This window comes from Dasypus novemcinctus, chromosome 9 (assembly GCF_030445035.2).
Source record: "Dasypus novemcinctus isolate mDasNov1 chromosome 9, mDasNov1.1.hap2, whole genome shotgun sequence".
NCBI lineage: Eukaryota > Metazoa > Chordata > Mammalia > Cingulata > Dasypodidae > Dasypus > Dasypus novemcinctus.
The window spans coordinates 96,769,600-96,794,367 of NC_080681.1; the positions used below are offsets into that span (position 1 = coordinate 96,769,600).

Below are 24,768 nucleotides of genomic sequence, written 5' to 3' on the forward strand. Positions count from 1 at the left end.
TAAAGTTATCAACTGTGGTAGCCCCTGAAGAATGAAATTCTGCTCTTATCATTTGACTATTGTCATAAGCCTTATAATTAGCCAAGCAGACTCCTTTATTGCCTCATTCACAGTCCTAGTTCTTCTTACTGGTCAGTGATTATTTTGAAATCTCTTATCTGGCAGCACCAAAAGAGGTTCTTAGTATTGATGGGTAGTCAGGATATATGCATGAGAGGATAATTAACAATATAAACTAAATATCAGATGAGTAGTTTAGTTAACTGTTGTCGGAATTGAGAAAGGGGTACCGTTACCTAGACATGGAGTGATTGTGGAGTGCCTTGGAAGTAGTGAAGCTTGAAATGAAGAAAGAGACAGACTCAGAAAAGCAGAGAAGAAAGGAACCAGACATTTCCCATAATGAGGAAGGAGTGAACAACAGCAAGAAAGTGGGAATTCACTATTGCAGTTGGGGAGGGGTGTACAGTTGCCGCAGGCCTGGGCAGAGCCAACCTTTTGGCTGGTTACAGAGTAATGTGATAGACAGTGAAACAGGACTTGTGAAGGACTTTGACTAGCAGCCACCTTTATCATTTGGATAGAAAGATGGCGTGTGTAAAACATTGTTTTAGAAATAATCTGGCAGTGATTGGCTTCAAAACTAGGCCCTAACACATGAGAAGAATAATACTTAGACTGGTGAGTCAGTAATTCAGTTCAGTAGCAGTGAGAAGGGTAAGGAATGACCAGGGAGCGAGCAGAAAGAGCACTTGCCTTTGGGTTGGGCAGATGAGAGAGGGAGTTAGAGAGGAGACTGGAGGACTCAGGGCTCCTCCCCTCCCCTCACAGGTTTTAGGGGTCAGCAAACTAAGGCCCACAGGCCAAATCCTTCCATGTGACTTTTTTTTTAAATTGAAGTATATCATTCATACATGAACAATAAGTGTATAGTAAAAGTTTTGAACATAAAAAATAAACATGCACAACATCATATAGGTGTCCCATACATCACTCATGTACCAACACCTTGCCAGGTTGTGATCCATTTGTTACAAACTATACAAGAGCATCGTCAAAATATTACTACTAACTATAGTCCATATCTTACATTTGGTGTATTTTTCCCCCAACCCACCCTGTTTTTTAAAAAATAAATCAATTTTATTGATACATATTAATAAAGCACATATTTTATCCACAGTGTACAATCAGTGATATCTGGTATAATCACATAGTTGTGCATTCATCACTTCAATCATTATTAAAGCATTTTCATTATTTCAATACTAATAATAGACAAACAAGGAAATTCCTCCCCTCTCAATCTCTCTGTTTCCCCTGTTTATATTGCTGCTATTTCTGGCTATTCTTGCACAATTATTTATTTATTAAGCAGTTTTGGGCGGTGGAGTTGGCCCAGTGGTTAGGGCGTCCGTCTACCACGTGGGAGGTCCGCAGTTCAAACCCCAGGCCTCCTTGACCTGTGTGGAGCTGGCCCACGCGCAGTGCTGATGCGCTCAAGGAGTGCCGTGCCACACAGGGATGTCCCCTGCATAGGAGAGCCCACGCACAAGGAATGCGCCCCATAAGGAGAGCCTCCCAGCACAAAAGAAAGTGCAGCCTGCCCAGGAATGGTGCCGCACACACAGAGAGCTGACACAATAAGATGACGCAACAAAAAGAAACACAGACTCCCATGCCGCTGACAACGACAGAAGTGGACAAAGAAGACGAAGCAAAATAGACACAGAGAACAGACAACCAGGGTGGGGGGGGAGGAAGGGGACAGAAATAAATAAATAAATCTTTTTTAAAAAGCAGTTTTATTTTATTTCTTTTTTAAGCAGTTTTACTTATTGAGATATATTCATATAACATATGATCTATCCAAAGTATATAATCAGTGGTCTTTTTTTAGCTCTTAAAAAAGACCTTTATTGTAAATTGTAAAATAAATAGAAAAATAGATAGAAATGATATTTTAAAAGAGAGTGCAAGGCCAGGTTAGATTCAATATAATCAGTTATAAGAAATGGTATAGTAACCAACATTTATACATGTAAATAATAATTCTAATAGAAATTAATTATAACTATTCTAATTTTTATATTACAGCTCTAACTATTGGACATAGTAATCTCTAAGAATGAAATAAATTACTGGTTTAGTTATTTAATTTCCATTTAGACCATAATTCTTTCTGGATAATCAAATTCCTATTTAGGAATTCTTCACATCTTATTATAATGAATTACAGCAGATAACACTATGCCAACTCATAATTTTATGAAGCAGAAAAACTCAAAATATTTTTCAACAATAGTCATACTAAATCATTATTGATCCAGGTGGATTATTTTAATTAACAAGTGTGCATAAGAAAGGGTTAAAGAAAAGTATATTTCTTCTCCAGTTCTCCTCAGTTAAAAGCAAGTGTTTATTTTGTTTGAAGAAACTTACAGAATACTGATCACAGGAACAATTTGCTAGTTGAACTGAGTAATTATTGTTCATATACTATAATATTGTTATTTTACATTTATCTAGTCTACTCGAGCTCTTTTTTGGTTACTATTTCCAACCTTTTCCAATCTTTCACTTTTAACTTGACTGTGTCCTTATGTCTGAGGCATCCGTGTGACTTTTTGTATTGCCCTCGAGCTAACAATCGTTTTTACGTTTATAAGTGGTTGAAAAAAAACAAAAGAAGACTAATATTTCATGACACATGACAATTGTATAAAATTCAAATGTCAGAGTCCGTAAATAAAGTTTTATTGGAACACAGCCATGCTTTTCATTTTATTATCTATAGCTCCTTCTACACTGCCTGTCCTGCAAAGCCTAAAATATTTACTATCTAGCCCTTTACAGAAAAAATGAGTGGGCCCCTGAGTCACACCCATCCTTATCTCAATTCAGCTGTTCTCTGAAATGGAATGTCCCTCTTCCTACCTGAGGCTTTTCTTTCCACCCAGGCCTTTTTTTTTTTAAAGGAGGTACAGAGGACCTCATAAGTAAGCAGGAGGTGTTCAATCACTGAGCTACGTCTGCTCCCCAATAAGAGTTGGTTTCTTCGTTTGTTTTTTTAGGAAGTACTGAGGATTAAACCCGGGACTTCCTATATGGAAAGCAAGCACTCAACCACTTGAGCTACATCTGCTCCCCATCTCTCTCTCTCCTTAATTTTCTTCCCTAAATCCCCAACGTCTCACTTCCTTTTCTTCCAGGACTTTTCCCTTTCCAAATAGGCATGAGGCCTATCTTACATAAATAAATAAATAAACTCAAAAGTCTACTTCTGCTGCTAGTTTCCGTTTCTACTCTACCTCTATTTCACCTTTCACTTAATCTAGACTTCTGATCTCATAAGTCCATTAAAATTTGCTAAGTCATTAGCAAATTCCTGTATGCTAGTAGTTTCCCCATTTCTTCTTTGTTTTCTCTGACTTTTGAAATTTTGAGTTATTTCTTTTTCCTTGAGATGCTTGTTCTTTTGGCTTCTGTGCCATCATTCTCCTTTGTCTCTTCTTACTTCTCCAGCCCTTTTTCCTACTCATCTACCAAGGGCTTCCTTTCTTTTACTAGTATCTTAAAGTCTGGTGACTTTCAGGAGTTACTCCTTTGTCCTCTTGTAAGATCTATTACTTTACTGAGTACCTACTGTATGCCACTCACTATATTAAAATGCTTTATATACATTATTCCTAATCATTGCAACAACCCTGCAAAGACAGATTTTGTTTCCTCCATGTTATAAATAAGGATATTGAGGCTTAGTGTGTTTAAGTAATTTTCCCAAGGTTACACAGCTAGTAAGTAATAGAACTGGGCCTTGAACCTGATCCTGCTTTAGTATACAGGTAAAGTCATCAATTATCTGTGTACCAAAGACTTTTGCTGTAGGCTTTCTTCTTAGCTTCTAGCCTGTATGTCCAACTGTCTACGAGGCAGTTCACCTGGAAGCCCTGGCAGCATACCCAACTCATCATCACTATGCATCCTCCTATCCAGCCCAAAATTGGCATTGTGACCATCTATCCTAGTCATCCAGGTCATAAACTTGGGGGTTGAGCTAATCTTCTCCTCCTTTATACCCCCCCACCTTTCATCTTTAGCATCTAGTAGTTATTCCAGTCAGTCATTTCTTCCCTCCTTAAATTCACATAATTTCCACTTTCAGTTCTCTTAACTTCTGTCCCTTCTCTTCTCTTTCCCTTCCAGTCCATCCTGTATTGTTGTCTTATTTAAAACCTATAGATGGTTCTTCATTTATTCTTCTTCTCTTTAGCTTAACTAAGGAGGCCTTATCTTATTTTTCTAGATTCCTCTCCTGCCAATCTCTCGTATACTGCAAATGTATTTGTGGGTTCCCTGCACACAGCTCATTCATTCATCTCTCTCTCTCTGTATTTCCCATGCTGTTCCCTCTTTTTGGAGTGTCCTCTTCCTGCTGTTTCTGAAGAACACCTTTCCAACTCATCCCTTAAAACTAGACAAACAAGCAAAAAAAACCGCCCTCAGTTCAGAGAGAGTACCTTGGCTTTTAAGCTTCACTGATCTCTTTTCTCTCTAAGAAGAGTTAGTTGTTTTCTTCTTTATGTTCCCAAGGCATGTATTTATTGTAGCACTCAACACTGTATAATAATTTGTGCACATGCCTGTCTCCTTAATAGTAGAGCTTCTTAGGGGAGCCAGTGTCGCTTTGTGGTTTGAATGCTAGCTTCGCATGTACGAGGTCTGGGTTCAATCCCTGACTCTGGTACCGCCAAAAAAAGTAGGAAAGTAGAGCTCTTTAAAGATAAGAGATTTTGCCTTCTTCACATTCTTTTCTATGGTATCTAGCATGGTGCCTGGGAGACAGTAGGTCAGTAAATGTTGAGGAATAAGAAACAAAAAGGTAGTTGGAGATATGGACTGACACTTTGGAGAAAGTTTAGGATTAGAGATTTATGCACATGAAGATGTTAAGACTAAAGGGAAGCGGATGTGGCTCAACTGATAGAGTGTCTGCCTACCATATAGGAGGTCCAGGGTTTGGTACCCAGGGACTCCTGGCCCGTGTGGTGAGCTGACCCATGTGTAGGGTTGCCCCATGCACAAGAAGTGCGCCTCACAGGAGAGCTGCCATGTGCGAAAAAAGCGCAGCCTGCCCATGAGTGGTGTCACATACATGGAGAGCTGACACAGCAAGATGACGCAACAAAAAGGGACACAGATTCCTGGTGCTGCCTGACAAGATTGCAAGCGGACACAGAAGAACACACAGCAAATGGACACAGAGAGCAGACAACAGGGTCGGGGGGGTGGGGTGGAGAGGGAAGAGAAATAAAAATAAAATAAATCTTTAAAAAAAAAGACTAAAGAGAAGATACTGCTGGTATCTTCATATGTATAGCATCAAATAATTTTAAAACTATTTTCACAAATGTTTTATCCCATTTTGTTCCATTTGGATGTACTGTGAGACAGGCAGAATAGGCATTAATATTCCTATTTTAGAAATAAAGATCTTCAAATTCAGAGAAGTGAAATAGTTTGCTCAAGGACTTGACCATAGTGCCAGAATTTAGTCTTTTTTTTTTTTTAAAGATTTATTTATTTCTCTCCCCTTCCCCCCCACCCTGCCCACCCCAGTTGTCTGTTCTCTGTGTCTGTTTGCTGCTTTGTCTTCTTTGTCCGCTTCTGTTGTTGTCAGTGGCATGGGAATCTGTGTTTCTTTTTGTTGCATCATCTTGCTGCATCAGCTCTCCCTGTGGGCGGTGCCATTCTTAGGCAGGCTGCACTTTCTTTCGCGCTGGGCAGCTCTCCTTATGGGGCGCACTCCTTGTGCGTGGGGCTCCCCTACATGGGGGGCACCTCTGCGTGGCAGGGCACTCCTTGCGCGCATCAGCAATGCGCATGGGCCAGCTCCACACGGATCAAGGAGGCCCATGGTTTGAACCGTGGACCTCCCATGTAGTAGACGGACGCCCTAACCCCTGGGCCAAGTCCACTTCTCAGAATTTAGTCTTCTGCTACTAAGTCTAATGCTGTTTCCAGTGCACCACTGTAGACATGAGTGAAGATTTGGGAGATGAGAGATAAGGTCTGGAATATACCTGTGTTTGGGAGTTAGGGGAAAGGAATGGCTCAGAAAAGGACAGAACGAATGCCCTGAGGAGTAGGAAAAGAACCAAGATGAATGATATTGCTATGTTGTTGAAGGACAAGTTTTCAGAAGAGAAAACATCATCAATGAGGGATATTGTAAATTGTACAGAATAGGGAAGGATGAAAGAGTTTGACCAAAAGAATTAATTTTAGTACAGGGAAACCAGCATGCCAAATGGTTATGGTATGCATGAGTATCGAAGGAAATGGAGGCACGTGTAGACTGCTTTTTCAAGAACTTTGGTGGTAAAAGGAAGCAAAGAGGCTGGTAGATTGAAAAATGTCATACTCCAAATATTCCAAGAAATTCTTGATACATTGTTTTCATTTTGTAGACCTGAAAATTTGCAGTGGGAACTATGCTGGGGAAATAATTGCTTGATAATTTAAGTATATAAATTTCAGGATGTTTTAGACTCAGTGTAATGGTGGTTAATTTCAATCAACATGTAGCACCAGAGGGCAGGGGGTTTAATCAATCCTTAAAACAAAGTTAGGATTTTATTTGGATATAGATAATTGTGACAGTATATCCCAACCTTTAGGGGACAGATGTATACTAGAGTCAGATAACACCCTTTTTTATATATATTTGGAATATTTACCTACATACAAGTTTTTCTTTTCCCTCTTATACATCATTTGTTATCCAGTAAAATGTTATCAATGGGAAGATTTCCCAACTTTGTCGTTAGAGGTTGTTTTCTGTGTTTATGATAAAAATCCATTTGTATCGTCCACATTTCCTGAGACCTGAGCTCTGTGGGGAATTAAGCCCTTGTAGCTCTGTTGTCCTCCTGATGAGATAATCCTCTTTATGCCAGGTAAAGCGGTACCAGTGCACCTTTGAAGGCTGTCCCCGCACCTACAGCACAGCAGGCAACCTGCGCACCCATCAGAAGACTCACCGAGGAGAGTACACCTTTGTCTGTAATCAGGAGGGCTGCGGAAAGGCCTTCCTCACCTCCTACAGCCTCAGGATCCACGTGCGCGTGCACACGAAGGAGAAGCCATTTGAGTGCGATGTTCAGGGCTGTGAGAAGGCGTTCAACACGCTGTACAGGTCAGCCTCTTCTTCCACTTGCTCCACAGCCCTAAGCAACTCAGGATTGCAGAGCTCTCGCCCTCTGCACAATAGAGATGTTCACTTTCAGGGCTTTAAAAGGCACAGCTGTGCTTAATTATTTAAAATTCACTAGATGAACTTTTTACTTAAAGATTAACATATACTGGGTTAGTTAAAAATATCTATATCCCATGTTTAGATTTGTATCTCATGGAATGACATTCTGCCTGGGTATTTTAGTATTTGGTGTAGAGTTGTATCTCTCTTTGGCTCAGGATCGTGGTTTGGTAACTGCTGTAATTTTCTTTCCTACCTCACTTTGAAGAAAACTTTTTTCCTGCCTCACCTTGAAGATAACCCTGGGAAATAGGGAGTGTCCGATTCAATTGCCTTTTCTCTTTTCCACTGTTTATAGCAGGCAACCTCTATTAGTCTTCGACACCAAGTATAAAATAACAAAAATAACAATAGCTAACATGTATAAAGCACTCCCTATGTGCTAGGCACTGTGCTAAGTATAATCCTCACAACTGATAAGTAAACCGAAGCACAGAGAAGTCTGGTACCAGCTCATGGTCTCAGTACCAGGTAGTTTAGCACCAGAGTCATGCTCATAACCACTCTGAAATATGCTTTTCTGAATTTCTTTTCAGGCAAAGAAAATTGGATGCTAATATATTATGTGTATAGAATTCCTATGTACTTGACCCCGAATGTCATTAAGCTGACATAGGGAGGCTCTGTAGTACTTTATGACAAAGGGAATTTCTCTGGGATATTTTCCAGGCTGAAAGCACATCAGAGGCTTCACACAGGGAAAACATTTAACTGTGAATCTGAAGGATGCAGCAAATACTTCACCACACTCAGTGATCTGAGGAAGCACATTCGAACCCATACAGGAGAAAAGCCATTTCGGTAGGTCTTGCTGGTTTCTACAGGCCTGTTTATTTCAAACCAGGTTCACCTGGGTGTCTGGATATACTCTGAACATTTTCAAAGTAGAAAGAAAACTCCTTTCTCTAGCTTTTTCTTTGGCAGTGATAGCCTTCCCCAGGATAGCTTTAACCAGCTATTGCAGATTGGAGGAGTAGTGATAGGTTCCAGGAACATCCTTACTCTATGGACTATGGTCTTTCTGCCTCATTTTTCCCCTTATTTTCAAGAAGCATTAGTTGAAACTCACTTATGTGGTAGGTTCTTCTATTAGTGCTAGAGAAGCAGTAAGACACAGGCTTTTTTTCTTAGGACCTTACAATCTAGTAGAAAAGAACAAGTAACTAGACAGCATCTGAGACTGAGAGATGCCCAAAGTGCTTTGAGCACAGAGGAGGGATACCTACCCAAGAGCTGAGAGAGCAAGGGGAGGAGGGATGAAAGGGGAATTAAGGGGTAAAATGCTTAGGCTAGCACAAAAGGTGTTACATTCTTTGTTCAGTTGCTGCTTTATAATATCATATACATGAATACACACACATGGATATCATCCATTTTTATTTATATATGTCAAATATATAAATATATTTTACATTTAATAAGTATATTAAATAGGTATATGTATAAGTTTACTAAGCTTGAAAGAAAGGCTAGTTATCAACTACTTTCTTCCCTTCTTATACCACCTAACATGATCTGGGCTTTCAGTATATGTTCAAAAATAATTTTGGATGATGATATGACATTTATTGTGAGATAATCAGTTAGTAACCTCCTAAATGTAATATAGAGATGTATTACTGAAAACGGCCTATGAAAAATTGCCCTTTTAAGATTGGCAGGAGATAACAGTTATATTCATGTAATAAACATGCTACCTCTCCCTTTTCAAATCACTCATCTCTTTATTAGAATACTTAGAAACAAAGGACAGTCAACTCCAATGCCAATTAAATGGAATAGAATTTGAGTCATGGCCCCTTTAAAAGCAAGAGTAGTTAGATTCTGGCTTGCTACTCTCCAGATGCTGTGAAGCTTAGGTTACTTTTACTCCCATAGGTTGCTGAGGGGACTCTTGATTTCTATTCAGTCACATGCATTTATTTTTGGTGATGATTAAAACTACTAGGAATTTCTTCTTGAATATAAGATGGGACTTCAGATGTCATGATTATATGTAATTAAAAATTAAAATGCATACTTTCCTGGCAGGGGAGATCCCATGATCACGAAGGTGGTTTTCCCAGGGCGAGGCTTATCCATTGCACTCCAGATGTGCTGACCCTGTGATTTCCCCAAATGTGGGAAACTCAACTCCATAATTTGTGGTAGTGGGGGACTGCGTTTGTGCTCTCCCCTAAAACAAACAAACAAACATACATTAGGGAAACTTCCTGTTTATAGAAATAAACTATTTTCATTTATAAGGAAGAGCATTCATTATAAATAATTATTGAGTGCCTTCTATGTGCAAGAACTATAGCAAATATGAAGAACTACATGGACCCTGCCCTTGAAGAGTTTACAGTCTATGAGAACAGATAACAAATGTACACAAATAAAGATGATACCAGATTGGAAGTGAGAGGGGCCATTGAAGAAGTATGTAGATTAATTAATGCCTTAGGAGTTCTGAGAAAGGGAAGATTACTTCTGGCTTTGGTTACCAAGAAAGTAAAGGAGAAAGAATAGATCTCAGTACTGAAGAATATAGATAAGTCTTTACTGTCAAAAAATTCTGACTGATCACTGTTCTAATACTATGTTTCAGGCTCCCATGCATATGTGAGAGTCTCTCTACCCACTATCAATATTGCTAATATTCCACTGGCAGTAGATTTTCCATTCCATTTCTCACTCTTCATAAAGTTTTGTTAAGTCATGAAAAGGCATAAATTGTCAGGCTCTCAACCTATGCTTTACCTATAGGACAAGAAATATTTATACTGGGTGATCATAACCCAAAATGTCACCTTACTTTTCCAGGGTCATCTCAATCCCATCCATAAAACCAGTTTTCATTCTTTTGATCTTAGTGTTCTGAAAATTTGTTTTAGTTTGTATTTGAAAAAGATGTTGAAGATTAAAGACCTATTGGTTAATGACTGCTGTTTTTCTTTGCTTAAACATCTCCTTAGATGTGATCACGATGGCTGTGGAAAAGCATTTGCAGCAAGCCACCACCTTAAAACTCATGTCCGTACACATACTGGTGAGTTTAGGCTATTTTTTATTTTAACTTTTATCAAGCCCATAAATATCTATGTTGCTGTTGAGCCCTTTAGAGCTACATATAGAGAGCAAGCCTAATCTGCAGTAATGTTTGAGTTTTTTTCAGAGGTGAAAAGATCTAAGGGTTGAACTCTGGAATTCAGTCTAAGAAATGAAATAAATATCGAAATAACTTCAAAAAGATCCTTTGAGAAAACGAATAATCTTCTTTTTAGACTCTCCAGGAATAGGCCCTTCCTGTGCATTACTCTGCATTAAGTTTAGGACTGTGATGATTAACATGGAACTTATCTATCTTTTAACTGTTACCTGAATCCTAAGAATATTTACTTCCCTTTGTAGGGAAAAGGTAGATTTCTTAATCCAGTGAAATGACTTTATTGTCAAAATAACGCTACTTTGTCATTTTTGCAGGTGAAAGGCCCTTTTTCTGCCCCAGTAATGGCTGTGAGAAAACATTCAGCACTCAGTACAGTCTCAAAAGTCACATGAAAGGTCACGATAACAAAGGCCACACATACAATGCACTTACAAATCATAATGGATCAGAGGTACGCAGTGTTTTGTCTCTTGCTTTGATCTGATCACTACAGAACAGCAACAGTTGTTTGTGTATCAAAATAAAGGGTTAAAATTTATTCTGTATATGCCTGTTGGTGAGAGGGAAGCAATCAGGGTCAAGATTTATATCTTTGTGCAGGGTAGTGAAAGACAGCTATTTCACCAGGCTCCCTATCCTTCAGCCTCTGATAATAGCTCTGCTTCATTTCCATCAGGTATGGTGGGAGAAGGTGTTCTTAAAGCCAGTGCCCTCAGAGTGGCTTTCAGAGGATTGGCCAGCTGCTGTTAGAGGCTGTTTTCCTATTCATGTCTTTAAAGTGAAGTATCTGTACTTGAGTATGGAACATAGATTAATAATTTGCTTCACACATCCATCTTTGGAGAGTCAGGCACAGTCTGTGGGAGAGTCACTTGCCTTTTTTGATTCCCTGCTGACCAAACAGTTTGAAAGCCATTGGCCTAAGACAAGCCTCTGCGAGTTTGTCCTTTTTTTTTTTTTTTTTTTTTTTTTAGGTACGGGGGGGGGGGGGGGGGGGGGGAGGGGGAACGGACAGGGATTGAACTCAGGACCTCATATGTGGGAAGTTGGTGCTCAACCACTGAGTGACATCAGCTCCCCTGAGTTGGTTTTTTCATTTGTTTGCTTGTTGTTTGTTTTTCTTTTGTTTTGTTTTCTTTTGTTTTAGGAGGCACCGGGACCTCCCAAGTGGGAAGCAAGGACTCAAACCATTTGAGCCACATCTGCTTCCCCTGTTCTTTACCAAGTGTATTCTATTTCCCTTCCCCCTGCAGCTTCATTCAAGAGAAATCTTGCAATAAATTTACTGTTATTAACTTCTAATATGGTATTGAGCACTTACCTTATGGCTGTTAAAACTGTGAAGTGAGTACTATTATAACCTGCATTTTACAGGTAAAGAAACTTAAGCAGTCTGATGTCTTTTGAATAATGAGGTTCCTAGAGTATGTAGTATGATTTTGATTTTGGGGAGAGATAGCACACTCTAATTTTGTGGTTTCCATTTTTAAACAACAAAGGATCCCTTTAAAATGATCTCCCCCCCACCCCGTGTAATTTTGTTAATAATGATAGCTAATATTTATCGAATATTTGCTATATGCCAGGCATTGTCCTAAGTGCTTTTATATGTACTAACGCACTCACAGAAATTCTGTGTGTCAGGTATTATTATCCCCATTTTACTGACAGAGAAACTTGAAGCAAAGTGAAATTAAATAACTTGCCTAGGATTCCATAGCTTTTAATTAGTCTAATTTAGACAGGCAGTCAGGCTTCAGAGAGGAGTTCTTAACCCCTGTGTTGAGAGACAATAGCATTAGTTATGAATAGTGCAGCCTCTGAGGCCTGGCTTTCTGAGGTCTTCATCTGTGAAACCAGATAAAAAACATGGAGATTTGAGAGTCTTTGTTTACTGATCTGCATTTATTAAGTGATCATCAATTTTTCGTTTCTGTAATAATACAAGGACAACTGCCAGCAATCTCTAAATGCTGGAGTGCCCCGGTGGTCACCTCAGATCTCATCTTCTCTGGGTCTTGTTGGTTCCTCAGTGGAGTAATTCTCATCTGTTTTCAAGAATTTGAATGACATCTGTATTTCCTTTGAGCCCAAATTTGCATCTCCAACCAGGATCTCTCCCTGAACTCCAGAATTTGTATATTTAACCACCTATTCAACATCTCTACTCAGCTATCTATTAGGCGTCACAAACTTAACATTTTCCAACTTATTTCTCCTGCAGTTTTCCCATCTTAATAAATAGCATATCTGTTTTTCTAGGGGCAGAGGCCAAAAATCTTGGAATCATTCTTTTTTCCTTAAAGATTTATTTATTTGTCTCCCCTCCCCCACCCCTATTGTCTTCTCTCTGTGGCCAGCACTCCTTATGGGCCATCTTGCCTTTACCAGGAGGCCCCAGAAATCGAACCCTGAACCTCTCTTATGGTAGTTGGGAGCCCAATTGCTTGAGCCACATCTGCTTCCCTTGGAATCATTCTTGACTCCATTCCATATCCACTCTACCTGCAAACCTTGAGAATATATCTAGAATCTCATCACTTCTGGATCATTTCATTCAAACCACTATCATCACTTGCCTGGATTTTTTAAAAATATGTTTTTATTATAAAGAGAGGATGTGAACTTATAAAACAATCATAAACATGTATGGAATTCCCATTCAACAACTCTCCACCAAAATACTACTTTGTTGTGTAACATTGTTACAGATTATTAGATAATATCATTAGACCGTTACCACTAACTATGATCTATAGCATACATTTGGTATATTTTTTCCATACCTCCCCATTATTAAACAGTACATCTTTAGCATCGATGCAATAATATCATAGTATTGCTATAGTCCATAGGTTACATTCATTGTGTTTTTCCCATGCTTCTTCACATTCTCACCACCCTGCAATAGTGACGTACATCTGTTCTAGTTCATAGAAGGACAATCTTGTATTTGTATTATTAAACCACAGTTATCCATCTCTGCATTCACGGTGTTATTCAGTCTCTAGATTATTCTCTAGTTTTCTTTCAATTGACATTTACATCCCTAGACTACCCTTTTCAACCACAATCCCATTTATAGACCATCTACATTAGTTCTGCTCACTTTAATGTGTTACCATCAACTCTATCCATTTTCACACTTTTACAGTCAAGTTAATTAAAATTTCCACATACCTTAAGCATCAGTACACCTTCTCAGCCCTTCTATCTCCTAATAATCTTTACTCTAGGTTTTAACTCCAATGCATTTATTCTTTGTATTTAGTCCATATTTGCGAGACCAAGCAATATTTATCCTTTTGTTTCTGACTTGCCTGGATTTCTGCAGTAGCATGCTAAATGGTCGTCTTTGCATCTTTTCTCTTTTCCTGTCCCCACCCCACCTCACTCTGCCACAGGCTATTCTACATATATCAGCCTGAGAGATCTTTCTAAACCGTATGGCAAGTAACTTTCTTCCTCTGCTGATAACATCTATTAGCTTCTTGTATTACTTAAAATAAAAGTTTAAATCTTCATAATGGGCCACAAGGCCCTACATAATCTGACCTGGTCACCTCTCTCACTTCATTTACTTCTCTCCGCTTCACTTCGGTCATATTCTCTTGTGGTTCCGTGAACAATGAAAGCCCAGTCCTGCCTCCAGACCTTTGTAGTTGCTGTCCCCTCTGTTTGGAACACTTTCCCCCAGAGATGTGTATAGCACACCCCCTCTTTTCTTCATTATTTGCTCAAATGTTACCTTATCTGAGAGGCCTTCGCTAACTAATAAAAAAGCAGCTCCTACTTAGGCATTCCGTGTCCCCTTTACATCCATCACACTCTTGCATACTCTATATTATCTTCTTGCATACTCTATTTTAATTTGTTTGTTTGTTCCTCTCTCCCACTAGAATGTGGAGGAAATAATGTTTCTGGGCAGGAACATTATTTTGTTCATTATTGTATCCCTGGCCTGAAACAGTGCCTGATACCTAGAAGAAAAGGGTTACCACATAAAGGGTACAAATCATGACTGCATTCTAAGAATTAGAATTCAGACTTAGCCTGGGCAGCCATATTTGAATAATGAGTCCTTAGTACCATCCAAATTAAGGATTTCTTGGATCCCCATAATGGCGACACCATGGTATCATGGAAGAAAAATGGGTTTTTTGGTCATTTTTGGGTTTGGTCATTTTTGGGTTTGCCTTCTTCTAGTTATGTGTCCTTGGGTAGTTCACTGCCACTGTGTTAGCATCAATTTTCTCATATTTAAAATGGGAATATAAAGTGTTTCAAAAGTTTATATGAATAGCAAATGAGGACACATGAAATCACTTTGTAAGTGTTAAAAGTTAGTTAAACAGGGAAGTGGATGTAGCTCAAGTGATTGGGCTTCCATCTACCACATGGAAGGTCCCGGGTTCGGTTCCCAGTGCCTCCTAGAGAAGGTGAGCTGGTGCGGTGGGCAGGTGCAGCAAGCTGACACAACAAGATGATACAACAAAAGAGACACAAAGAGGAAAGACAATGAGAGACACAACAAACCAGGGAGTTGAGGTGGCTCAGATGATTAAGCACCTCTCTTCCACATGGGAGGTACTAGGTTCAGTTCCCAGTGCCTCCTAAAGAGAAGACAAGCAGACACAGAAAGGACATAGCAAATGGACATGGAGAACAAAGTGTCCAACAATGAGAGGGGCGGGGTATAAATAAAATCTTTAAAAAAAAATCAATTGAACAGATATTCATTTCACATTATTGTAGCGTTTGCTACTCTGGAGTCTGAGTCATGCGATAACTTAAGCACCCTTACTTTCTTAACCATCTATAAGAAATATAAGAGAGTCTTCTAAGAATATCAGGATTTTAAAAATGAAATAACTCATATAGCCCTCATTTTGGATAGTTTATGCTTCTCCAGGTAGCATATCTAGACATTTGGAAGTTTTGGGAGTTTATAATTGTTTTATTACATGATATGCTATTATAAATCCTGATTTTTATGACTCAATTGGAATTTTTTCTCTTTCACAGGATACAAATCACTCACTCTGTCTGAGTGATTTGAGGCTTCTGTCCACGGATTCTGAATTGAGGGAAAATTCTAATACAGTAAGTATACCTGTGATATAGTTGCTTAGAAAAATAAGTGCAGGAATTGAGCACTCCCTTTCTTGAGAAAACTGAGGAAGGCCAATCTTTGAAGTCTTCTAGGCTTAGTTGTATTCCTTTACTCAAATTACTATTTGAGTTTTTTCTTTTTATTCTCCTGATGAGAGCTCTCAAAGAAGAGGTTGTTCTCTCTGATACCTATGCCCTCTGACTCAGGTCACTCACTTGATGACTCTAGGCCCAAGAAAATTTCTCTCTGTATTCATATTAATACAGGCACTGTGCAGGTGCTAAGCTTGTGGTGCAGAAAATAGGTATAATGGTCTGCCCTTGAGTTTAATGTCTTGTTCTCTATAAGATGTGGCCAGAAATCCAGTTCCTAGACTTTCTCAAACCCTACTCGTCTGGTCAGAGTTAGTCATTTCCCTTCCTTGAACTCACTGCATTGAGTTTTTGAAGGTAATCTCCCATCTGAGTCCTCTTCTAAAGCAGAGGGCTGTCTTAGGGAACTAATTGCTATTGCTTTGATTCACTCTGTTAGGAAATTTTCCTTCCATTCCCGTGACTTTTTAATGTGACTTAGGGACAACTGCTTTGAGTCTGAGCTTATTCAGGCTCCTTCACGACAATCTTTGACTTTCACTCTGCCACAACACTAATTGTTGAGTCTGGATTTTTTTGTTCTTTTTCTCCCAGTAAATAAATACAGATTAGATTAGGTTTTCTATAAGTTTATGCATAATAAATAAGGAATAGATGTTATAGGAAGTACTTTAACAGAGACTGAATGACTCAGGAATGTTCTAAAAGTATGGTCAGTGATACCATCTGTTGCATTTTTAAAAATATAGATCCTTGGGCTTTATTTACCCTAAGCCTCTTGAATCCATGTCTCTGGAATGAGGTCTGAAACTACATTTTTTTTTAACTTTTTTTTTTTAAAGATATATTTTATTTCTTTCTTTCTCCCCCCCCACCCCAGTTGTCTGTTCTTTGTGTCCGTTTGCTGAGTGTTCTTCTTTTTGTCCGCTTCTGTTGTTGTCAGCGGCACAGGAATCTGTGTTCCTTTTTGTTGAATCATCTTGCTGTGTCAGCTCTCCATGCGTGCGGCACCATTCTTAGGCAGGCTGCACTTTCTTTCGCGCTGGGTGGCTCTCCTTACAGGGCGCACTCCTTGTGCGTGGGGCTCCCCTACGTGGGGGACACCCCTGCGTGGCAGGGCACTCCTTGCGCGCATCAGCACTGTGCATGGGCCAGCTCCTCATGGGTCAAGGAAGCCCGGGGTTTGAGTGCAGACCTCCCACGTGATAGGCGGATGCCCTGTCCACTGGGCCAAGTCCGCTTTCCTGAAACTACATTTTAAACTATTCACTCCAAGGCCTGAATTTTCCTTCTGGTAATGGCATAGTTGCTGTTATCAGACAAACAAGCCCTCTCCAGAAAACAACTATACATATTGGACAAAATATTTAAAAAAACAAAAACAAAAAAACAGCTACCTGAAGGCATTAGAGAACGAACAAAAGCAGGCAAGGCCTTGAAACCCTGGCCCATTCCAGATGGCAGAATGAGACACTCAGGGCCCTGTCCCCCTACCAAAGCTTTGAACAACCAACAGGAACTGGAAGAAACATCTTTCTCAAAGCTATAGAAAATAGCTAAAGGTCTGAAGGAACAGGATGAGTGCCGAATCAAGAATAAGGCTACTTAAAAGCAGTAGGAACTTGTGGCATCCTGGCTGGCTGCTTTCCTGCTCCTCACAAGCTCTTCCTGGAGCCAGCCTGTGCTCCCAGTGTCAATACCTGGTCCAGGTTCTGGAGGGAGCAGAGTAACCCTTGTGCACATGTATGTCTGGTCCAGTCTCTCTGGGTGGCCTGAGGGATCACTGTCCCATAACTTGCCCATCAAGTAGAAGGTGGCTCACCAAGCTCTCCTACAGAACATTGTGGGACAGCAGTCAAGTGGCTGCTTGGGACAAGGGAATGCTGGCTATAGGGCATATAGTGCAGTGCCTGGGACTGTGAAGAAACTATTTCCTAGGGAAGAGGGGGCATTTGGAACTGTGTAACCAGGGGAATTCTTAGGGCCAAGTGTAGGCCCAAGACCAGAGGCATGTGCAGAAAGGATCAGGTAGGTCCCTATGCTTTGGTCTGGTACTAGTCTCTAAACGGGTTCATGGATAAGCCCTGAAGGAAAACAGTTGCACAGGTCTCTTTTTCCTCCTCCTTTTTAAAAATTTTTCATTTTTCATTTTTTTGTTAGCTCCCGGCATTTAAAGAGAGCTCTGTCATACTAGCTGGACACTGCTTAGGAATAGGTACCTCAGGGTCTAAATTCCAGCAGTAATACATTAAAATATAAAAATGTTCAGGTTTCAACAGAAGGCCACAAAACATATAAAAAAACAGGAAATGATGACCCAGGCAAAGGAAATTAGAGCATTAGAAACTCAATGAAGAGGACCAGACCTGGATGTACCAATTACTTGTTAAAAAAAAAAAAAAAAATCCCTAAATGTGCTCAAATAACTAAAGGAAAAAATGGACAAAGAACTAAAGGAAACAGGAAAATGATAGCTGAATACAAAGTAAACATAATAGAGACAAAAATTATGAAAGGAACCAAAGGGAGCTGAAGAAATTAAAAATTCCCTGGAGGGGTTCAGCAGCAGATTGGAGATGGCAGAAGAAAGAATCAGAGAACTTGAAGATAAGAAAATTGAGGGAGGGAACCAGATTTGACTCAACTGATAGGGCGTCCACCTACCACATGGTTGGTCCAGGGTTCAAACCCAGGGCCTCCTGACCTGTGTGATGAGCTGGCCCACGTGCAGCACTGATGAGCGCAAGGAGTGCCATGCCATGCAAGGGTGTCCCCCACGTGGGGAGTCCCGTGCACAAGGAGTGCGCCCCATAAGGAGAGCCATCCTCTGTGAAAAAAAGTGCAGCCTGCCCAGGAGTGGCGTTGCATACACAGAGAGCTGACGCAGCAAGATGATACAACAAAAAGAGACACAGATTCCTGGTGCCACTGACAAGAATGCAAGCAGATACAGAAGAACACACAGCAAATGGACACAGAGAGCAGACAACTGGGGGTGGGGAGAAGGGGAGAGAAATAAAAAAATAAATCTTTAAAAAAAAATGAGGGAGCTGATGTGACTCAAATGGTTGAGCACCTGCTTCCCACATGGGAGGTCCTGGGTTTGATCCCTAGTACCTCCTCAAAAAATGAGCAAACAAACAAAAAAACCAACTTGGGGAAGCCAGTGTGGCTCAGTGGTTGAGCACCAGCTTCCCATATACAAGGTCTGGGGTTAAATCCCCAGCCCTGGTACCTCACAAAAAAAAAGAAAGAAAGAAAATTCATGCCTCACTGATGTAGACCAGTCAGAGAAGGCCCCACACACACAGGAGTGGATTAGTTCAAAAACATAATCCTTCTCTTTTGGGGAGTCATAAAAGAACCTCAAACTGTCATAATTAGAGGGATACGGCAAATGTGGTATGGCAGTTTGAGATTATTTATGAATCCCAAAAAGAAAAAGTTTATGTTTGTAAACTAATCTATTCTGGGTGTGGTGCCCTTTGATCATATTGGATTCAGTTGAGGGGTCCTTGATTAAATTACCTGTTAAGATTAGGGCTTTGATTTGACCACTCAGTAAGACATAACTCAGGTTGAGTCTCCACCCCCTTGGTGGGCCTATATAAATGAACATTCACTCAAGAAGACACATGAGGAAAGGAGAGAACTTTGCTATGTGACAGAAAAGAGAAGGCACAAACAGCTAAGGCCCTGGGGAGAGGTGAGCCATTCATCTGATAGTCTGCAGCTGATAAAGGAAGTCTTAACCAGGAGAGAGAGGACTGGAAGCCTGGAGGGAAAGGAGAGACCAGGCAGAGATCAGTGACCATCTTGCTTCAATACATGGTAACTGACTTTGGTGAGAAAGCAACCTTGAGTTGGATTCTTTATGGCTTTGTAACTGTAAGCTTTTATCTCAAATAAATACCCTTTATAAAAGCTGACAGATTTCTGGTACTTTGCATTAGTATCCCTTTGGCAGACTAATACATGTAGCAAAATGTTAAAATTGGTGGCTTTGGGTATCTTGGGGTATGGCTTTGTTGAAGTTCTCTGTATGGACTTTGTGTTGTTTTTGGAACTGTCTTGTAAGTTTAGAAGTATTTCAAAATAATAAGTTAAAAAAAACAACAACAACTGTAGAGTAACCTTGGAAGAAGAGGACACTTGGAAGATAGGAAGTGTACTGTGTAGGTTTTCAGGTTTTATGGATAATCGCCTACATTGTCAATAAATTAGGTAGCCCAAAACTCAGTAAAAACTTGGTCTTACTGGCTTGAATAACCAAAGGACAGAGTTATAGTGACCACTGTGTTTGGAAAGTAAGGGGGAATAACCTGGGGAAAAAAAGAGCCACAAAAGGGAAGACCCAAATTCTATGTATAAAATCTGCTCAGTTCTCTGTCTGGCCCCTAAGCTTTAGATGCATGGGACAGACTCTAAGAAGCCCTGCTAAGGCTAAAGAATAGAGATTACAGCTGCTCTCCACTAAAAAGCTAACTTAAAAGCTTGTTAAAAAAAACAAACAAAATCAACACTCTTCAGAGAAGTATAACAGAATCCAGACTCTCTGCAACATCTCATTTGCAATGTCCAAGACAATTCAAAATTAAAAGACATATGAAGAAACAGGATAACATCACCCCTATTCAGGAGAAAAGCTAATCTGTGGCAACCAACCCTGAGATGTCCCAGATGTTGGAATTAGTGAGCAAGGATTTATAAGCAGCTATTATATACTCAAGGACATAAAGGAATATGCTTGTAGTGATTGAACAATTAGGAAATCTCATCAGGGAAATAGAAACTATGAAACATGTACCAAATGGAAATTTTGAAACTAAAAAATATGATATCTGCAATTTAAAAAATAATAATTTGGATGGGCTTGACAACAGATTGGAAATGACCAAAAAAAGAATCAGTTAAATTGAAGATAGATCAAAATAAATGAACCAGAAGGCAATGTGGCTCAGTGGTTGAATACCGGCTTCCCACTTATGAGGTCTGGGGTTCACTTTCTGGCCCCAGTACTTAAAAAAAAAAAAAGAAAGAAAGAAAGAAGAAAAAAGAAGTGAACCAATCAGAAGTACAAAGAGAAAAGAATGAAGTAAACACGTCATATTATTTTTATATACATTCACATTTCAGAACTAATGAAATTTCTATACTGGTTGTACTGGATGCCCTCTGAGCTAAACAACTGTAAAATTTTTGAATATAATATCCCTTTAATCTCTGGCACTATATTAAATGGCTTAGTAATGTACTCCCTGGCTGGGGCTGTGACATATGACTGGAGCCCCATGGTCACCAGATAAGATATCCTGGTATAAGGGGACATAAAGTACTTATAAAAAGGGAAGCCTTTTTTACCACAATTTCTATGAGCAAGAGAAAGAGGAGATCTGTCTTTTGAAGTCAAATTACATATTGTGCCCCTGGCATCCAGCATTTCTTATATTTAGTCTTTCAAAAGGCTGCAATATCTTGATGTTATAGGATTAATTTTGCTTCGCTTTAAAAAAGTTAAGAATTGTTAAAACGAAATGAAAAATTTTTATGACATAGTCATTTGGATGTCTGGACAGTGTTTATGTGTCCATAGAAATGAACTTTGGTTCACTCAGATACTTTGTTAAAGGAGGGCTGATGCTATTAGGAAATGGCTCAATCAGCTTTCTCTCTTTACTCCAGTCCCCAAAGTCTCAGCCTGTTCCTGTTTCCTCTGCTTATGGTAGCTGTTCCCACTTTCTCTTCCCCCAGTGTTTTTGCCCTAATGCATAGCTGTGGCTGAGATATGGTCCCCCCAGCAATTCTCTCTCTCTTTTTTTAATCTTAAAAATCTTTTTATTGAGGTATAATATATATGAAGAAAAGTACACAGATCATAAATATATAGCTTGATAAATGGTCAAAATTTATCACACCCAAGGAACCAGCACCCAGATCAAGAAACAGAACACTAGAAGCCCCCTCATCCCCTGTTCCAGCTACTGCCTCTCCCTAAAGGTAGTCACTAGCCTGCCTTCTAACAACCTAAGATTAGTTTTGCCTAGTTTTGGAATTGTATAAGACATACTCATCTGTGTATAACTTCTTTCTTGTAACATTTTGTTTAATCAGTCCATATTGTTACATCTAGTTATAGATCATTCATCCTCTCTAAGTGAATATACTAGCTTGTCCTTTGTACTGTTGGTCATTTGGATAGTTTCTAATTTGGGGTCATTATAAATTGTGTTGCTGTGAACATTCTTGTTCATTTCTTATGGAGGCACACAAGCCCATTCGTTTTTAACGGTGTTTTTGCTGATAATGACTTATGAACAGGTAGAACAAAAATAACAACCACGAGAAAGTTGCAAAGCTTTCAGCTTAATGGTAATTCCTAATTCACTGTTTTTCAAGCTGTACCTCTTTATTGGGTTGTAAATTAGTGTTTCGCAATCAGCACTTTAAAAACATCAACGGAATAGAAAATTTCAGAGAACATTGTACATAGCAAGGATAAACACTATTTCATAGACTTTATTTTATCCCCCTGAGTTAGATTCAGTCCAATTTATTATACTTTTTAGATTTATGGTTCTGTATGATAAGAATTTACATTTTCAAGTTTTTTGTTTTTTTTTACAATTTACAAAAGAACTTAGTTCATTAAATCCTTTGTTTCATAGACTTTTGTTTTATGTGGGTGTATAATATAAATTATAAAATGTGTTTCCTACTTTGTATCACAGTGAAAAGTTTGAAGACCACTGTCTTAATCTATGGTTCTTAACTCCCTCTGGACCAGAAGCTGGAAACTCTGCGTAGGTTTCTGTCTCTAGCTTCTGTGGAAGTTTGATATTATTTATGAATTCCAAAAAGAGATATTATATTTATAAACTGGTCTGTTCCTCTGGGCATGATATCCTTGGATTGATTTAAATTCAAAGACTTTCTGTTTGTTTTTTTTTTCTTATTTCTCCCCCATCCTCCCTCCCCCATTGTCTGCTCTCTGTGTCCATTCACTGTGTGTCCTTCTGTGTCTGTTGAATTCCCATTAGGTAGCTAAGAACCTATCCTGGGACCTTCCGGAATGGGAGAGAGGCCCTCATTCTCTTGCTCTACCTCAGCTCCCTTGTTCGCTGTGTCTCATATTGCCTCTTCTCTGTGCCTCTCTTTCATTGCCTCATCTTGCTGCGTCAGCTTTCTGTGTGGGTAGCTCCACTCCTGGGTGGTCTACCCTCCTGCGCGGGGCTGCACTCCTTGTATGGGGCACCCCTGTGTGGAGGTGACACTCCTTGCACACAGCAGCACTCCACATGGGCTCACTCACCACATGGGCCAGGAGGCCCTGGGTATCGAACCCTGGACCTCTTATATGGTAGGCAGAAGCTCTGTCCATTGAGCCATATCCTCTTCCCTGTTTATTTTATTTAAATCAAGATTAGGGCTTTGATTAGACCACATCATTAGGGAGTGCAGGGTTGAGTCTCTGCCCCTTTGGTGGGCTATATAAACAGATACTCAATTAAGAAGGCAGAAGAAGAAATACACACAGGAATTGAGAGAGCTCCACAGACACAGAAGAGGAATGAACCTTGATCCTTCAGCCCCAGGAAGAGAGAGAAGCCATTAGCCTGATAGTCAGCAGCTGACCTTGTGAAGAGACCAGAGCAGCTGAGCCTGGAAAGAAATGAGCCCTCCACCTACAGCAGATATCAGAAGAAGCTGGGTCCATGGAGCCTTAAGAGGAAGAGAAAGGCTGAACCTTCATAGACATCTTGCCTAAACACATGGCAACAGATATTTGTTGAGGAAGTACGTCTTATGGTACCTTGAGTTGGACTCTCTAGGGCCTTGTAACTATAGGCTTTTACCCCAAATGAATACCCTTTATAAAAGCCAACAGATTTCTGGTACTTTGCATCAGCACCCCTTTGGCTGACTAATACAGCTTCTATCATACCTAGCAGTCAGATTTACTGAACTTCCCCTCCGTCTTCTAGTTGATAGAATTGTGATAGAATAATTGGCACCTCTTGGCTCAAGTGGGCAGTTTCATCTCTGGGGACCTCCAGGTTGGTGGACAGGTACCTTCACCACACTTCTACCAAGCCCCAGAGTGATCCTTCAAAGTGTTGCCCCCTAGAAGCAGAAACTGTTGCAAAATGTCCTTAAAAAACAAGTTGGCATTGGGGCCAAATTTGGCCAGAAGACAAGTTTTGTTTGGTCTACACAGTGCTTTTAAGTTGTTTTCAATTACTTCATTTTATTTTGCACATCAGATTTCACATAAAAATCCAAATTGCTGAACTTTTTTGAGCTCTGGTAATACCAGGTGTGCAGATTCACAGGACCACAATGAGCTAAAAAGCCTTTAAATAGATCGGGCCATTGGTCTCCCATTTGCCACAGCTTCCTACCCTATCCCCGTCCCTACCCCCCTCCATCTGCTTCACTTATTTATTATTGTTTTTTAAAATGTATTAGAGAAGTTGTGGGTTTATAGAACAATCATGCATAAAATACAGGATTCCAATTATACCACCCACCACCAATACCTTGCATTGATATGGAATATTTGTTACAATTGATAATAGCACATTTTTATAATTGTACTATTAGTTAAACTTAGATTTCACTGTATGTGTTCTATAGTCCATGGATTTTTAAAAACTTTTATTGTTACTATATGTAGTCTAATATTTCCCCTTTTAATCACATTCATATATATATTTCAGTTCTGTTACTTCACTTATTTTTATTACCTGCCTGACCTCCATTAGGAGTTGCCTTTGCTGTACAAAATGGGAAGGTAGATGTAGACTGGAGGTAAAATAATTGCCTTTATCTTCCTCCCCTTATTTAAATAAAGATTAGAGGTGGCCATTGGATTTAGTCCCTATCAGCAGCCAGGCCCTCAGGGAATTATAATCCTTTTTTTCCTTTACAATTTATTTTATTTTATTTTTAAATGTCTTTGATTAAGTGTAGTTTACCCCTGTTGTTTTCATTGTAAGCTTCTTTGTATTCTTTGATTTATTACCATGTATACTATTAGAATATTATAAATCGTATAATGATCTTGAAAGATATTCATAATATTTTATTACATGAG

At 39.5% G+C, this 24,768-nt stretch overlaps 1 protein-coding gene and 1 non-coding gene across 4 annotated transcripts in view; both read left to right on the top strand.

Annotated features, from left to right (window-relative positions):
• Positions 1-24,768, top strand: part of MTF1 (metal regulatory transcription factor 1) — a 50,208-nt gene that overhangs the window by 14,204 nt on the left and 11,236 nt on the right. For all 3 annotated transcript variants that reach the window (XM_004467108.4, XM_004467107.4, XM_012528461.3), the window contains exons 3-7: positions 6,960-7,198; positions 7,988-8,119; positions 10,276-10,349; positions 10,784-10,920; positions 15,495-15,572. In XM_004467108.4, the coding sequence (XP_004467165.2) occupies positions 6,960-7,198; positions 7,988-8,119; positions 10,276-10,349; positions 10,784-10,920; positions 15,495-15,572 (660 nt within the window). The remainder of the gene's footprint in view (positions 1-6,959; positions 7,199-7,987; positions 8,120-10,275; positions 10,350-10,783; positions 10,921-15,494; positions 15,573-24,768) is intronic.
• LOC111766226 (U1 spliceosomal RNA) lies at positions 9,335-9,497 on the top strand. Its single transcript, XR_002798323.1, has one exon. It is a non-coding gene; the product is annotated as a U1 spliceosomal RNA (small nuclear RNA).